At 28.9% G+C, this 18,790-nt stretch overlaps 1 protein-coding gene across 2 annotated transcripts in view; it reads right to left on the minus strand.

Annotated features, from left to right (window-relative positions):
- LOC107439448 (uncharacterized) overlaps positions 1–18,790 on the minus strand; it is a 166,033-nt gene that overhangs the window by 61,756 nt on the left and 85,487 nt on the right. For both annotated transcript variants that reach the window (XM_043057346.3, XM_043057304.3), the window contains exons 3-5: positions 12,516–13,047; positions 8,852–9,408; positions 4,667–4,969 (exon numbers count right to left, since the gene is read on the minus strand). In XM_043057346.3, the coding sequence (XP_042913280.2) occupies positions 4,667–4,969; positions 8,852–9,408; positions 12,516–13,047 (1,392 nt within the window). The remainder of the gene's footprint in view (positions 1–4,666; positions 4,970–8,851; positions 9,409–12,515; positions 13,048–18,790) is intronic.

Below are 18,790 nucleotides of genomic sequence, written 5' to 3' on the forward strand. Positions count from 1 at the left end.
ATGATCCACATTAAAAACAGTTGACTTCCTATTTGTGACTGCGACATTATCCACCTCCTCGCGCTGTTGCTACTCAATCTCGTCTCGCTCACGCACAACGTCGGCTTGCATACACTCGACTGCTAACGGCAACACAGGAGCTACGACGACAGTGAAGTTAATACACCTCTCATATTCAGCACTCATAAAGTACGGTAATCTTAATACAGCTCTCCCGGCTTCTCACAAAACAGCAATGAATCAACTAGTGATATCCGTTCATCGAATTCTATCACAGATATAATTCTGGTGGGGGAGTACTGTAGGGAATCTACCACTACGTAATTACAATTACAATTCACTAGTATATAAGACGTGTTAACTCGATTCTATGATGGGGTACCTTTTCATAGATGACGGTTGACATGGTCGATAGCTACCATCTCCCCACAGGTCTTATTGATGAAAATAGATAAGATAATACAAATTATTTTGTCTAAGTAGACAGCCATTAATCGAGTTGTATGTTTGTTTAACATATCTAGAAAAGAAATAGATCTCAATATAATTGATCATTGAGTTAAAGCAAGTGTACCAGATAATATGTGAGCACAGGATTATCATGCTATACGGAAGACAACAGTACGATCTTTAACAACCTTGTGTAGGGATATTTAACATAGTCAAACTAAATAAAGCAACAATGCCAGAATGAGAAATCTTTCAGGTTATTTAACTAAGAATATTTTATTATATTACAAACATGTAAGAGAATCTGGTGATATTTTGAATTGATGGTGCTAAACTCGGTTGCATAGCCTGGATTCGAACTCATCGATCTGAATTAATTTACTCAAGATATTTAAAATAAAATTTTTATTTGATTAAATTCATTTTTGTCTAATTTCATGATACACGCTTAAATGACGTTTTTAAAATATTCATCAATGATTAAAAAACAGGAAATATTAATATTTCCTATTTATAGACTCCCATGAAAATACAATGGAGACGAAGAGCGATGTTTTTGACGAAATTTATTATCATCTACGCTGATACGAAACACATCTGCTCCAGTATATGTCATTCAGCAATATCCAATGTCGTTTCTATTGTTTGTTATTAATGCAATTTTTCCTTTCTGTCTGAATTTCCGATTCTTCTTTACTTAACATTAAGAATCATCAATTTGCTTTCAAAGAAAATGCTCATCAATCAATCAATCTTGAGGGGCATTGCTCAGGAAATTGGGTTAGTGCCATTTCAGGGACATTTAAGAATAATCGATTGGAGGTCAAAATATCGATGGAAGTGTAGTTAATATAATGAGATTAAGAAAAACGATAATAGGTAATGAATGTTTCATAGAATGATTTTCTTTTCTTATTCTGCTTATAGACAGTATTATTCTTAATGTGAAATAGAAAGAACGTAAAAATAAACGCGAATAAGCCTTTCTCTTTCAGCTAAATATGAACACTTTGAAAGAAATGATAACATTAAGAGCTATATTTAAAAGGAAATTTAAATTTAAAAAAATATTTATTTAAATAAATTTAATTCAAAATTTTAAGACTGCTGTGGCACTTTAAGTAGTAGTAGTTAATCAAATTGTATACTTAAAGAATTTATATGATTAATCAACTTAATACAATGATTGAAACTATATCCTTTTTTATGAAATCATTATGAAACGGAAAGAACATAAAAATAAACGCGAATAAGCCTTTCTCTTTCAGCAAAATATGAACACTTTGAAAGGAATGATAACATTATGAACTATATTTAAAAGGAAATTTAAATTTAAAAAAAAATTCTTTAAGTAAATTTAATTCAAAATTTTAAGACTGCTGTGGCACTCTAATTAGTACTAGTTAATCAAATTGTATATTTAGAGTACTTATATGACTAATCAAGTGAATACAATACTTGAGAGTTTATCCCCTTTTATGAAATCAGTTTTCTGAACTAAATCATCCTACCTCTTTGTTTAAATATTCAGTAACTCACGTTGTGTTCAAGCATCTAATTATTACCTTTTTTTCTGTTTCGATGACATATTATTCTTTTATTCACGTTATTATATGTAAGTAGTTCAAACTTAACCAAGTTTAAGGTTGAAACATAATTAGTAAAAGCAGGATCTAATAATAAAAATTAGTTTTATTTCTGATGACATAAAAGTGTATAAGCAATTAATTAGTAAGGATTGTTGTATATGAGTTATAAGGGTATTGTTTTATAAACCTCTAGTTCGGTGATAGATTTTTGCATTTTTATTATTATTTATTCAGTTACAAGTTTGCATATTAATAATAGTTATAAATAAATGAGCTACAAATTTTTTAAAGATGTATGCATTATACTCTTTTACTTTTAGTGGATGAAATAGTAAAATACAGCATGCATAAAAATAAAGAAAAATAGTATTTTATTTTTCATAAATGCAAAATTTATCTGAAAGAGGAAAGCTATGAATAATAGTGAACAAAAATTTACAATTTATGACAGATTTTAATCAATTATTAATTAGTACCTTCCCATAAGAACATAATAATGTAAAAACCAATTCAGCAGTTTTAATGATAATATAAAAAAAAATTATATATATCGAATTTCTTTTATGGGACTGCGCAATGATTTTAAAGGATAACTACTTTTAATAAGCACAGTAAAATTGTGATAAAAAAATACTTGTTTTAAATCATAATACAATTGTCTTAATTATTGCACAAATACTGTTACTATCTAAAGATACCAATGAAATTATTCAATTTTGAATAAGTAAAAACCAAATCATCAGTTTTGATGATAATATAATGAATCTAATAAATATAGAATTTATTTTATGTGTGAATGCAATGATTTTAAAAACAAAATAACTACTCTTTGTTGGGGCAGTATAATTGTGATAGAAAATACTTGTTTTAAATCATTGTACAACAATTGTCTTAAATATTGCACAAATGCTGTTTCGTTCCAAAAATACTGATTAAATTATTCGATTTAAATTACAGAGTGATACTTAAATTTAAAAACAAAATCACGTAGATCGAGATCACTTTATAATATATTATATTGAAATATTTATAATGTGAAATAGTACGGAGTTGTAATTTTAAATAAATACATTTACGACATAGATTTTACTTTAGAGAATCAATTGACGGTTTTTGTTGGAACGCAGAAAAATATTTTCCTTAGTTTTAAAAATTTTTTTTGTAATACTTGAAAACAATTTAGTTATAAATATTTAAAAAAAAAATTAACTATTCAAAAAATAAAGCATTTTTTTAAAGAAAATCATTTTGAGTAATTTAAAATATTAAAAATGTTATTTACAACGATAACTTATTACTTACAACAAATAAAAATTTCACAAATAGAATTTCGTTCTCTTTTACTTAATTAGTTCATTATATTTTTTATATAAGAAAAATTTTGATTTTAACTATTGGATGTGTATGTAATTATCGTGCATTTCTCACTAACTTAGGGTTCATAAGTTTGAAATCCGTGTGCATATTGAATTACCTGCCAACTTTGAACTAAGTCGGATTATATTTTTCAGCATAAATGCTAAACCACTGTATTTCCGTATCTGGTAAATAAGCGAAGCGGGAACGGGTGCAAAATCTGCTCCTGAGCTCGACAAGCGACATCAAACAGGGATTTTAAACCGAAAGTTGCTCAATAATTGACGAGAAAAACAGAATGGTAAAATACAACTAGCATTCAACAAAAATTCATTTTTAAAAACTTATTTAACTTATAGGCTAAGAATGTAATTAGAAAATGAATTATATAATAATAATTAAGAAAAATAGAAGAACAAATTTAGAACTTTATCACTCATATAGTGAACCTGGCATTATTAACTTCATTAAACAGGAAAGAATAAAATGGGCAGGCACACATTATCAGAATAGATGAAGACCGTACCACAGAAAGAGTTTACAATGTCAGACGATTCGGCACTCGAAAAAGAGATAGACAGAATTTGAGATGGATATATGGCCTAGAAAGAAACCTTTTGATCTTAAAAACTAAAAACAGGAAAGCATTAACAGGAAAAATGTTAGTCTGGAAAAAACTTCCTGAGAAGGCCAAGACCCACCCCGGGCTGTCGATTCATTGATGATGATGGATAATGAAAAACGATATCTATTCATTCACCAGTGAAGCTAAGAGCATGCTCACATTGTGATCTGCTATTTTTATATAAAATCAATTTTATTCAATCAATAATTGTAGTTCAATTTGTTTAAAAAATTAGTAAAATTTTTTTTATTTCATTCAAGTTATCAAGTAGTTTTTATTTCATTCAAGGAAATGAAAAGCTTTCAAAATATTGAAGAAAAAAAATTTCATATTCTATTTTCATTCAATATCTGCTGTATTTTCTTCTTTGAGTTAAAACTGATTTTATTTCAAAAAAATTTTTTGTCTAATTTCTCCTGCCAAAAACCAGTTTTTTTCTTCATTGACGTGGATGTGAAATTATTTTAAGGGGATGGAACAAAATTTAAGGCATCTTCTGATATAACGAAGTAAATTTTCAGCATCAATGTTGGACTATAATTGTCTAGTAATTGGCCTGAAGAAAAGTTGTGAAATCCAAGTGGACTTCACAAATCAATAAAAGTACAGGAGCTGCACAATAGCAATAAAAGCATATAAAACTTACTTGATCATTTTTTCCGGGATCTTCAGTTTCTGCTACTTCCGCAGTGGTCGTTTCCTCTTCTTTTTTCTCCTCAATTTCTCCAATTTCCTCCATTTTTTGGTCCGCTTTGTCATCTTTTTCTTCATCCTGCGCATCCTTCACCCCTTCTTCGACAACCGCAACTTCATCCGAAGCTGATTCTTTAGCCCCTTTTTCAGTGTCATCTTCTTCTTTTTCCTTTTCCTCGTTGGCCTCTTTCTCTTTTTCTGAAGATTCTTCAAGTTTTGATTCTTCTTCAACCAGTGTTTTCGGTTCATCTAAAACCTACGTATGACAACAAAAGGAAGTCGTGAATAGTGGCCGAAAGGAAATATGAAGAAAAAAAGAAAGAAAAATACTTCTCACAAAGAAAGGCATCGATCACATTTTATTCAAACATTGTCTTATGATTAAAGTTTATATAACTAAATCGAAATAAATGGTGAATACTAGAATTATTATTTCATACTATTTTATTTTGACTTTAATAAGCTTTTAAAAATTATGCCATGTATTACTGAAACATCACCAAGTTAAATACAACTTGTTTTAGTAAACACTTAAGCAAGTAAGACCATTAAGAATATACTATTAAAGATTTTTTGATTATAAGAAATGTTAATTTTATTTTAATTCTAAATAAAAGTTATAGTACTTTTGATTAAGGATTATTGCGTTCTGTTTAATGTCTTCTAATTTTTGATTAAGAGTTTAATTTTCTATGGTTGCATAGCTATGTAATTTGATTCAGAATGTTACAACAAAAAATGTGGTCTCAGCAGTCAATTCTGTTTTGGCTATTGGCATCTATGCTCATCTTTAAAATGCCTCAGTGTATTTGTTCTGAGATTTATTTATTTACTCGTTTAATGGTATTGTATTAAAAGAAAATGCATGTTAAATAATATTATGTTTGGATATATTTACTCAACTTTTCGTCTAGCTCAGCCATCAGATATATTGTATTTTTAGTTTGGTTTAGTTCTGCCTCTGTTTAAGTAATATGTATGATTTTTTACAATTTACTTAACATATTATTCTGTTGCCTAAAAGCGAGCATCATTTTTAATGCCATTGCTGTCAGCTTACAAATCAGATAGTATATTAAGAAATTTTCCATTTTTTGAGAAAGCTCATTTTCCACTGAAGAAAATCAGGTAACAACTATTTTTATTGGGTTAAATTGTAATTTATTCAATTAAAAAAATCTGATGAAACTGGGAAATTTTAGGACATAGATTAGTCAGAAATATTTTAAAACTGCTCCGGAAACAAATCTAGGCTGTGTGTTTAGCTTCAGTATTCAGCGTTTAATTTTTATTAATTTAATTTAATTTAATTTTTAATCCTTAAAATGTAATGTTTTTTTCGAAGAAAATTCGAGCAATATTAACTTAGCTCGTGATTGACCAATTTGATCAGCCCGCGTATGAATCAAGGGTGTTTGGTATTGCTCATCGTAAGACTGTTCTATCGTAAAGTGCTCGACATCATGCACAAGCCGTCGATATATCAAAGTGGTGGAACCATATCTTCTGCAGAGGATCAAAATTGTGTTGGCATGTCCTCGAATAATCATCATGAATGTTTCCCTGACCATTGCCAATAGCCCGTTGTGTAGCTCTAATGCTACGTAAATAAAGTACCTGACAAATAAAATAAACTTTTCTTATAAAGTGTCAACAGATTTTTCATTTATTTTAAATTTATGAGTTGTATTTTTTATCTGACCCTTACGAAAAAATAAGGTGTTTTTGAGGTAGTAATGAGGCTTACAGATGTAAAAAAATACACCAGTTTTATTTTTTATCTGACCCTTACGAAAAAAATAAGGTGTTTTTGAGGCTGTTTTGAAGTTTACAGATGTCAAAAAATACACCTAAAGGTAGAAAATGAGGTTATGTTCTGCACCAGAAATAACCTCATCAATAAACCTCAATTTCAACCTCACTTGCTCTTCACAAATCAACCTCATATATAACTTAGAAATAATTTCAGATTGGGTGAAATTATTTACACCTCAAAAATGCGTATTTGCTTTAAGTGTAGGAAGAAAGAAAAACAATCCGTACACTTCAAAAACAACCACCCTAAGCTGGTCAAATCAACCTTGTCACCTCAAAACAATCTCAAATAAACCTTAAAAATACCTTACATTTCTGTAAGGGAAGTCACTTTAACACGCAATATAAAACTTGCTCGAATAAAATGTTCCTATAAAACTCGGAATCTTTTGAATTGTAAAAAGTGCATTTACTTATACAAAGATTCTGATTCTTATTTTTATAACTTTTGCTAAAAATAATAGAATTTGCTGATAAAAACACGGTTTCATAGGTAAGCGTTTTTTTTTCAAATTTTTTTTCCGATAATACTTAAATATTATTTTTGTTGATTTGATTATTTGTATATATTGGATATATTTGTGCATATTTGGATTTATTGTATATATTAAAAATATATACAATGAAAACAAATATATAAGTTTAAACAATATGAACTTCAAAATTTTACATTTTATTTTTTCTGAATCTGGGAATAATGATCATTACGCTCTACCAGAAGCGTAGAGGAAAATATTCTTAGATAATTATTAAGATATTGTTAGTGAATGATTGAGTTCTTATATGAAGCATATCATCCATCATTCAAAATAGCTGAATGATTCAAGCAGATACGTCATCAAAGTCATGCTCGGAATCTCCCGATTCACAAAACTGGATAGCGTAACACTCTCCCCAGATGGCTATGGGCTTATATGATTTGCCTTGTAAGTTGGAACACACCAATGGGAATTACTTAAAATAGTCCGTCCGTAAATGCATCCTATTATTCTAGAACTAATGTTAAATATAGAGTAACAGACAGGTTAAAGCTTGATAAAATGTATAACTATCCATTTTCATATCACAAGGGTAACAGGAAATACATTTTATGATAATTTAGAATAGTATTTTAAGATTTATGATATTAAATATTTAACATACTTAATGATACATTATCATTGATCTGCTGCTAATCATTGCAGCTACTAATCATTGATCTTTAAAGGCTGCTAATGTATGTCGGGATTTAAAAAATATTATCAAGTGAGATGTGTAAAATACAAAACAATATTGGTATAAAATAAGGATGCATTTATTCAAAACAAAAGTAGAGACAAAATACGCATACTATTAGTAGAAAGTCATAAAATAAAGTAACGCAGAGCACTAAATGATAAAAATTATTCTTGATAAAAATTAAAGTATTCTTGACGGAAATGTACTTACTGGATGTTGAATGTGTAATTTGGGATTAAAACAAATAGGAAACTAAGTATGATTTTACATATTTATTGATAACCAAATGTTTATAGATAGATGCTGTTCATCAGTAAGAGAAATATAAGAAATATGTAAGTGGGGTAAGCTAAACAATCCAGTATTACACAAAAAAAATTTCCTTATCATTGAAATCAAAAAACTTCCTTGCCATTTTCTAAATAATGCATACTTAAAAAACAGGATACCAAGATTAGATCATTTTAACGCGGATGACAAGATTACATAATTTCAATTATTTCGAACAATTTATGCAAGAACATTGATCTAAATAATTTAAAACCTGTAAATTAAATGATGATATACGTTACATAAATTTCCATCACAAATAATCATTTATATTGTTTCCGTTTCTAAGTGACTATCGTCATTTCAAACAATTAATTTAGCTTCAATCAAAGCCTTAAATTCAAAACGGTTTATCCTATTTCCGATTCAAATGAGAAAACATTCGAAACTAATAATCATCTAGCATTGATATCCGTGTTTCATAATTAACAATGCAATCCTAATTAAATGTTATACATACAAAACTATTTTATGCTGGACTTTTGCTGCTTGAGGAACAAATTAAAAAACAATTTAAACAAATTAGTTAATTAGTAGTTAACAAATTTTATCAAATTATTAATTATATTACAAAATTTAACAATTGTGACTTTTTATTCTATATTTATAAAATAAAACTTTAAATTTTATCAAATTCTGAAATATCTTTTACCAAACCTATTATTTTTTTTAACAGCTCTTCAATGAATATCGAAATAACCAAACCTTTGACCATACTATTACGCTTTTTTTAGTAAATAAAAGTGAAAATGTGGGAATACGGAAACTTCCTTACCGTAGAGACTGCATCAATAGACTCAGCTTTATCTACTTCGTTCTTTTCAATTTCTGAATCTTCAGCATGCATCTCTCCATCTTCCGTCCCCTCATCCTCATCCTCAGCATTGCTTTTAATCTCATCCGCCTTATCTTCACTTCCCTCAGCAGGTGCTTCTATGGTCTCCTTCTCTGCTGTTACTTCTGGAGCAGGCACATCATCCTTTGTCTCTTCCAGCTCTGAAGCATCCTTAGCATCCTCTATTACAGCAGAATCTCTTCCCGTTTTTTCATCAGACGCAATTGAGTCCGGACATTTGTGTATCTCCACTGTTACAGTTCCTTCTTCTTTTTCTTCAATAGATTCTTTTTCTTTCGCATCTTCGCCTCCTTTCTCTAAATCCTCGTGAGATTGCCCATCTACGGCTTCTGCATCCGTTTTTATGGCATCAGTTTGGCCCGTGGATAAGTCCTCAGTAGTATTACTCTCTGCGTCTTTGTCTTCTCCTACTGCAGCCTCCTCCTTCTCAGGTGTGGGGCCGGTTTCCGTTTTCGTTTCTTCGGGTTTTGATTCTTCTAATAAAAAGAAATAAAAAAAATAGAATGTAACTTAAGTTTTAAAAATATATTTTAAAATTACAATTCCATTATATATTTCTAAATTGCTATAAGCTACATGACTTAAAGTTAAATTTAAATAACTTAAAAAATCAATTATCAGACAGGATATAATCTAAAAATATAAGCTGATAAATGTTTAATAATTAAGTGTTCAATAGGAAAAAGAAAATGTTTAAAAATCTCAGTAGAAACTACATAAATTACAGGTTAAACGTTTCCCTTCTTTCAATGGAGTATTTACACAATTTTATATTTAATTTTTGGATATTATAATTGGCCCCATTTTGGTTTTATTGATATTTTAACAAATATACACCGAAGAGCCATTACATTATGACCACACGCCATCTATAACAATGGGCTCGCCCAGGTTTTCATGGTTTCTCACGTAGGAACAATGTTTTCATGGATCACATTAGGACCCATAATGCTCATAGAACAATCCCTGACGTCTGTAACCTACTTGAACATAGTTCCCCCATTCATGGCAACAGTTTTTCCTGCGGGGGAGGGTGTTTAAAAACAGGATAATTTCCCATGTCATAAGGGTCGAATCGTCGAGGAACATTCCAGTGACTTTCAAGTTCTGTCTTGGCCCCCTAATTCACCTGACCTTAATCCAATAGAGCATTTGTGAACCTACTTGGAAAGCCAAATTCGTGCTTCCACACTACTCCCTCGCAATGTGAGGGAATTGCAGGACCAGTTGGTGAGCGCTTGGTACCAGATACCTCAGACTACCTATCAGCACCTTGTGGAATCAATGCCATGGCGGGTGCTAGCAGTTTTGAGGGCTAAAGGTGGTCCTACATTCTATTAGCAAGGTGATCATAATGTAATGGATTTTCGGTGTAATTATAGTATATATGGAATTTTAGAATAAATACTAGTTTGCTATTTATTTAACCTTTTTTAAAGTTAAAATTCATTGTAATATAAAAGATTTGCCGAAAGAAAGAAAAGACTAAATATTTCCTTAATATTACAAGTTAATTAGTTATTAAATTTAAGCCATTAAAGATATTCTTAAAATCAAGTAGCATTAGTTGAGACTATTTAGTGTTTTGGAAATAAAATGTTAACCTTTTTTTTTCATTTAAATTTAAATAAAAAAGTTTATGTGCTAAAATTTATATTATTAAATAAATTTAAGTATCTTAATTTATTTTTTAAATGCATTTATCATTAATAGAACTTACAAAAAATAACAAAATATTATTATCTAAAAGCTTAAAAATTTTAATTGTTTTCTTAATTTTCCGTGTGACAGTTACTTATAATTCATGCTCCATTATTTAAAGTTTCCTAAGCATGTAAAACAATTAATGGATTAAAAATTATTTTCTTTAATAGTGAAAATTTTTTGCTGGAAAAAAGTACTAAGTTCTAAAAGAAGATAGAGCACAAATTCAAATCTTTGTTTATTTGTACACAGAGTAATGACCACAAACATATTCAAACTAACTACCAACTCTAGTCACTAATAGGGTTCTATGCTTTCAAACTTTTAACGCATTTTTTAAGGTAAGTGACTAGTGCCAAAATATGATTTTGGGCAAAAGTTTCGAAATTGAGTTTAGTATAAATTTAATATTCTTGTACTCTTATCTTTCTTTTGTTTTTACACCAATTATTTACAAAACCAGAGCAGTTTTTGTCTAAGTCTTTAAATGCGTTTATCACAAAATTAGATTTTTTTACCATTTTACACCACCTTAAACACGATATCTCCCGTTGTATTTAAAATAATTGACTAAAATTCATAATTATAGCTCACATTTTTTGAACTACGAGCATAAGAAAGTAGAATTTTACTTTTTATGCATATTTCTTGCAAAAACAAGTCTGATTTATTTTTTTAAATTTTGCTTTTTTAACTACATTGATCCCTAACTCAGTAGTATGTACTTGCTTTTAAGATCTCAAATCACAACGAAAAAAAAAATCCTTAAGGAATTTTTCGCTTCAGACGATGGAAACTTTTTCACTGAGCTTACCGTATATGAAAAAAATGTCTTATTTTTACCTAAAAATCATCATTTAAAAAATAATTATAATGTAAATAGAATGTTTTGTTTTTACACATAATAAAGCAAATAAACTCGTTTTTAAAATTTTATATTTATTTTTTAAAAATAAGCTGTCGAAACTAGTCGGATACCTTAATGCCCTTCTATTATGAAATAATCAAATAGGCTTTCGTATGCCTAATTTTTTATTTTTATTTTTTGGAAATATTACTTAACTTTACAAATATTTCTTAATTTTTTAATTTTAACTATTAACAGAATATTTTGTACTTAGACTGTAAGAATCATTCCAAAGAATAAATTTTATTACGAATTAAACATACAAGGGGATAGTCAGTAGGGCATATATTAATAATGCTAAAACTGACCTTTTCGATGTACCTTTTCTAAGAAACTACTCATGATATCGCTTTGAAAGTTTTTGGAGATATTTGAGGTTATATGAGTCGCATACTGCAATAAAGTTTTAGCGTTAATAGGAATACTATTGAAGTTATGAAGCATTTTTGCTCGAAACTTTTTAAAAATAAACGCTTTTAGTTCATGAAATTTTTGACAAAAATTCCTACGAAAGATATTTATTAATAGTTATCACAGTGTGAACATGTATCCATAAATATTCTGTGAAAACTCGAAGCAATGTCTTGTTTAGATGATGAGAAAAGATGCATCGACAAAAGTCAGTTTTAGCACAATTGGTATATGCCCAACCAATTCCCCTTAAATTAAATTTAATCCTTTCCATTAGAAGTGCTGACACGTGAATTAAATATTATATTTTTTTAATCATAAAGCTAGCAGTGTAGGTAATTTACATTTTTCAATTACTTTTATACAATAAGGGAAGGTCTATTGAAATAAAAAAATATAGAACCTGAATAGCTTTTACTTATTTAAAATTTTATTATGAAAAATTGCATACTTATTTAAATAATGGAAACGATAAAAATATATATTTTTTAATATTGGATAGAAACATCGCAATTAAAAAAGAAGAATTATTTAAGAAATAAATACTGCAGATCAATTTACCTTCTTTTGTATCAGTAATAGTTACTGTGCTACTTTTTTCTTGCTCTGTATCCTCCTTTTGTGAAGTTTCTTCTTTCTCATCCTTCGTCTTTTCACTCTTTCCGTCCTTCTTTTCCTCTAATTGTGTGCTTTCATTTTCATCGTCTTTCTTATTATCTAACTGAGATTCGTCAGTTCCATCATCTTTCTTTTCAACCGATTCCATATTTTCATCTTTCTTGTCCTCACTGGAAGCAGACGTTGCTGATTTCCGTCTTTCAGGTGGCTCATATGTTATTGCTTCGGGAATGGAAGATCTAGATACTGCAGAAGTTGGCTTGTTTTCATCATCTTTGGGAGTTTCGATTTCATTTCGACTCGTCGCGGATGATGTTTTGCTTGATGGTGCTGAAGTTTTGGTGGAAGATGGCGAGCGTTCACCGCTTGGAGAACCAGCTGTTGGGCTGGGTGCGCTGTCATCAACTATATTGGAACCGTCGGCAGTAGAGTCTTCGGTCATTTCTACTTCTGTTGTAGTTTCTTGGCCATCAATCTAGCAAAAGTAAACACTATTTTATATCTATACATTTAGTTCTAATGAATAATTTTGTCTATTGTTTTTAAGTTCGAAAAAATACATTATTATTTTGATTTTTTTTCTTTGTTTTGTTTTTGAAACGCCATCTAACGAGTTGTGTGCTAAAAAAAATTGTCACATCTTATAGAAAAGCTGATGTGAAAGTGCAGGAGAAAAATGGTTATATTTCTGTAGCAAAACTGATTTAAAATAATATGAAATATAAGAAAATAAGTAACCAATTTGTTTATTCATTATTACTATTTATTATAATACGAAAACTAATTTCAGATAAAAAAGACTAATAGCTTATTTGTGTTATTGAAAATTAAAAAAAATTGGTATGTAGAAAATTCAGTATGCATCGACATAAAAAATATCGATTTAAAAGAATTTAGAACTTGAAACAAATTCCTTAAATCGATTCAATGTACTAAATCTCGCCGGTAAGTAATTGTTTCTTCGGTAAATGTTTTATTACATGCCACCAATACTAATAAGATTTTTTCTTGAATTAATTTTATTTCAATATTTAGAAAAGATTCTTATCTTTACAAAAGTAGAAAAATGTTCAAAATATTCAAATACGTTTTTAAACTGAAGAAAGTTAAAGACAGAAAAAGCGATCAAAAACTTTAGATCAAAATGCAGAATGGTTACGTATAAAGGTGTGCTATTAATAATCTATTGGGCTCTCAGTAAATAAAATAATTTGTTTGCACTGCGATACATTATGTTATGAAATCATCAGACATGGAAACAATTTGCACTAGAATAAGCAAAATTTTTTATTTATGTTGTTTTTGAGACCCTACATTAAAACTAATGTTGTTGCAGTCTTGAAAATACATCTTAATGGGGTTATTGATCATTCAGTATAAAATATATATTGTTGTTTTAAAATTTTTTTCCTCAAATGTCTGAAAATATTTGTAAAATAAGATATGAATTTAAAAAAAACAAACTGCAAAATTATTCATTATTTAAGTATTACTTAACTAAACATTGGTTAAAATATTGCTGAACTGCGTAGATTATTACTTTTATTATTATACTAACTGGTTTCTTATTTAATTACTATTCAGTTTTTGCTGTATAAAATGTATGAGCTAAAACTTTTAAAATTATATACTAACTTTTCCCAACGTATGTAGGAAGGTAGTCTTTAATTTGTTTGTTTACAGTGATCTATAAATGCTATTACTTGGTTATTGATCTACAACGTGTTAATTAAGAACGATGTTCAATTGGTTCTAATAGAGCTCTGCTTTTTCATGAGTGAGAAAGAAAATCTGATTTCATATCCTGTCATGCTGTTTCGTTTGATGTTGAACAAGATTGAGATAAATATTTATACTTAGGCAAAAAATGAAATAACATGTTCTCTGTTCTTTGAAAATCAATTTTCTTTTGGGCTTTTAAATTTACATAGTTAGACTGAAAATGTTAAGTTTATTTCACTTTATAATTCAAAAAGTTTTTGATAATATTTAAATTGAATAATGAAAAGACATATCAAAATATTAAAAATAATTTTTGTTGCATTACTTCTATGCAAGACGTTTTTATTACTGAGAATTTTAATTATCGCAATTATTGCTACAAATACGACAAAAAACATTGTAAAATCATGTATACAAAAAATACATATTAATGATATCATAATGAAAATCAGTTTCTTCCAACGCTTATTTATGATCTGTTTCTTATAAAATATTTCTTTTGTACAAAATTATATTTCTTTTCTTTTGCTTAAATAGGAACTTGAGATTCCTTATATATTTTGTAATATATTTTGACTCTATTTTCAACAGTCAAAATATGCGTATGGAGTGGATCTTATGATCGCCCTTATGGATCAGCCTATGCGTATATTAAAAATCACTAAACTTTCTTTCAGAAAACCATTCTTCTTTTTTTAAGAAATTGAATTTAGTTTAAAGATCTTTTAACTTTGGCTCTGTATTTTAATACTGAAAAAATTTAACTCGTGACTATAACGTTTACTTTAGCAAGGAATGGAACAAAAAAAAGTAAATTGGTTAATACTTAGCAACTTAGCATTAGTGTTTAATTAATTCTTAAGCGTAGTTAAAATTTCTACAGAGAAATCATGTTACACATTAAGTTTTTGTCGAGAATCTATGCAAGACGTCCCTTTAAATTTCCTTCTATTCATCTATTTTACTTCAGTAATGAAGCTGATAATCTAGAAACCGAAACTATTAGTTAATCAAACAAAAAAGCTGCCAAATGTGAAAATATACGCCTACCATCTCTACATGCAGCTTATCTCATTGTTTCATAGAAGTGAAATAAGTTTTACGCACTCTTTAGAAAAGTAATGTGAAAAAAATTAAATTTCTTTTTTACCACGTTTTAAATAAATTTGTGCATGCGATTAGCTACAGATTTATTTTAATTCTTGAAATTAAAGTAATTTTTACAGCTTGAAAAATGAATATAAAACGAGGAATAGATTAGTTTTTTGTACTAATTTTTGTCTGTTTAACTGCTAGTTCGCAAGTTAAATAGGAAAAGTAAACGATTTTTAAGTTTTTTGAAGCTTGAAAAATTAGACGTAAAAACAATTCTTGACTTCTTAATAAAAAGGAAAATCTAGAAAAATGTTTCTCAGTTCTATGTTCGTCGCTGTTCACAACATTCAGGAAATGAAATATCCAAAGAGAAATATAGCGTCACATATATTTTTCGAAAATTTATAGCTCAACAAATGGCCCAAAAGCAGGACTTGGAGTTCAATATTTACATGAAAAAAATAGGAATAAAGAGAGATCCTTTGCTTTGAAAAATCATCACGTAAAAGTACTTTTCTTAGTTCTCTTTTTAAAGAACTTCGTGTTTGGAATTTTATTTTTAAGAAATCATGTGGTTTTGAATATTAAACTATCCGTTATTGATACCGAATTTAGTTCGGGGCTTCTTGTCTGCCCACTAATTTGGTTTCTTAACATTTTATGCAGTCGAAAACATTTTCGTGTAACTTTGTTGAAAACAAAAAAATAATACTAAAATACTTTTTTGGCATAACTGGATTTATCAGTATGATATTTATAATAAACACTCTACAAAATTTGAATATATGGAGACAATCAATTTTGACTTTCCTTTATGTCGGAGTTACTTTATATGAAGTTACGCAAGTTTGTATTATTCATAAGTCATTTTATTTTGAAAACATTTCGAAAAATATTATTTAAACCAATTTTTCTTTTGGTATCACCACAATTTCTCTTTGGATGAAAGCATGTGACACGACCCCTAGATTCTTTTTTCAGGTGATCGCTGTATATTTTCTAAATTTTTCTAAAATCCAGATTATTTCACATTAATAATCAAAAGTGTATATTGCATCATTATACCGGAGATGGCGCGAAGTCCCATATGCATTTCTTAATTTAAAGGAGTGATTTCACAATTTGAGTAAATTTCTTTTCAAAAGATACAATCCTTATCAATAATACTTTTTTATCTTTTAAAACTTTTAACCATCTTTTTCTGTGAAATGTTAGTCCCCTTGTGTGGTTTATTTTAGAGATAAAATGTCTCTATTTCACACTGCAATAATCCTTATATTTCCCTGTTATTTATCCAAAACTACTACTACTAACCAGTATATAATTTCTAATCTATTTCCGCATATACGTATTACTGTGCATATTACTTTAAGGTATATACACTATCTACCAATAAGTATTTGGACACCTATGCAAATGACTATATCTGCGGTCCTGAGATCCGTCACGCCCTCCGCCGGTATATATCGTGTAGTGAACAACATCGGCATTAGTCCCATGCAAGATGCATACTGCACTATTTTGGATGACAATGTGCTTCATGCGTTGCTGTAGTTTAACGGGGTAGACTCCTGTTACTTCCAGGACGACAATGCCAGTTGTCATGTTGCGAGGATCACCAAGGCTTTGTATAGTGACAATGGGGTTAGTCGAATGGATTGGCCTACCCAGAGCCAAGGCCTGATACCTATCGAGAAACTCTGGGATGAGTAGGATTGTCAAATTAAGGGGTGTACTACCCGTCCAAAATCGGTGAAGGAACTTACATGTCTTCTCCAAGCCGAGTGGAAGAAAATACCACTAACCGTCAAACAAGGACTTGTGGAAAGTATGCCTCGGAGGGTTCACGCTGTAATTGCCTCTCGTGGAAGCTCTACCAACTATTGATTATGAATAAAGTTTGTTTTTCTTGTCAATCACGCGTGTCCGAATACTTATTGGTAGATAGTGTATTAGCAGGAAAAAAATAAAAGTTTCGTTATCAATAATTATTAACTTAGTTAATAAAATAAGGGGGACTTTGCGTCATTTAGCCAGATTCTGAAGCCACCAAGAAACAAAACATGAGCATAACTTCGAATTGAGTTGAGCAGTTTTATATAAAAACCGTATAAATTAGATATTCATGATACTAATTTTGCTTAATTTAATTACAAATACAGCAATTGGGCTTTTTCACTATAGAAAGGAGCTCACAGTATTATCTAACTTCCCGAATTTTACGTAAAATTCGTTGGTATTCCTGTTCCACGAATTAGTTCGTTGATATTTAATTTTTTAGAATTTAAAAAGTTTTGAAGTAAATGATATAGAAAAATTAATGATATTCCGATGATGAAAAATCGGGGAAATATAGAATATGCGATATTACTTTTCAACAGAGTTCTAATAATTTCGTTCATGTTGCAAAATATGTGTGTGTGTCCTCACGCTGTTGTGTTGAACCGCAATTTCTTTGCTGTTTGCTGTCCTCACATATCTACTTCAATAATAACTATGACTCAAATCACATTCGGTTGAACTTTTTGCTGACAATGTCCAAAAGTTCTGTGAACTTGGGATAATGAAGATACCAGAAAGGTGATAAAATGTAATTGAACTTCGAATCGAATATTTGTCAGATTAACGTTAATGTTGTGAACAGGAAGGAATAGAGTTTTATTTCACACTGAAAAAAATGAAAACTACTTTATTCTTCAGCCTAGTATCTGGAATTGAAATAATCATTTCCAATTATAGATGTTGATTCTATCATCCCAAAATATTAAATCTGACCACTGTTCGTGAATTTTATAACGAATAAATTATTAATATATTTGCGCAAAAAATTGATCCGCCAAAAAAGACATGATTCCCAACACAATTTAAATGTAACAACCGAATCATTTTCACTCTTTGGCAGTCTTGCGTGAAGAATCAGTCAACCATTTAACATAATAAAACACCATAGGTAGTTACAAAGACTTATTCTAGGCAATTTATAATTTATAAGATATGCTAACACATATTTAGTAACACAGATATGTTATATATACGAGCATTTTTCTTATTTGTTCTATTGACTATCCCTACGTTGACATATTCATTCGTTGAAGTATTTATTATGGAATTTCTTCCAGAAATTTCCGTGCAAACATACAAAATGGAATTGATTGTCACTGTATAAGTAAATGTGTCTAACATTTGATATTAATTTTCATGCATAATAACTGTAATATATATATATATATATATATATATATATATATATATATATATATATATATATATATATATATATATATATATATATATATATATATATATATATATATATATATATATATATATATATATATATATATATATATATATATATATATATACATATATATATATATACATATATATATATATATATA

The sequence above is a fragment of the Parasteatoda tepidariorum genome, chromosome 7 (genome assembly GCF_982258835.1).
Source record: "Parasteatoda tepidariorum strain Cologne lab strain chromosome 7, Ptep-v5.0, whole genome shotgun sequence".
In the NCBI taxonomy this organism is placed as follows: domain Eukaryota; kingdom Metazoa; phylum Arthropoda; class Arachnida; order Araneae; family Theridiidae; genus Parasteatoda; species Parasteatoda tepidariorum.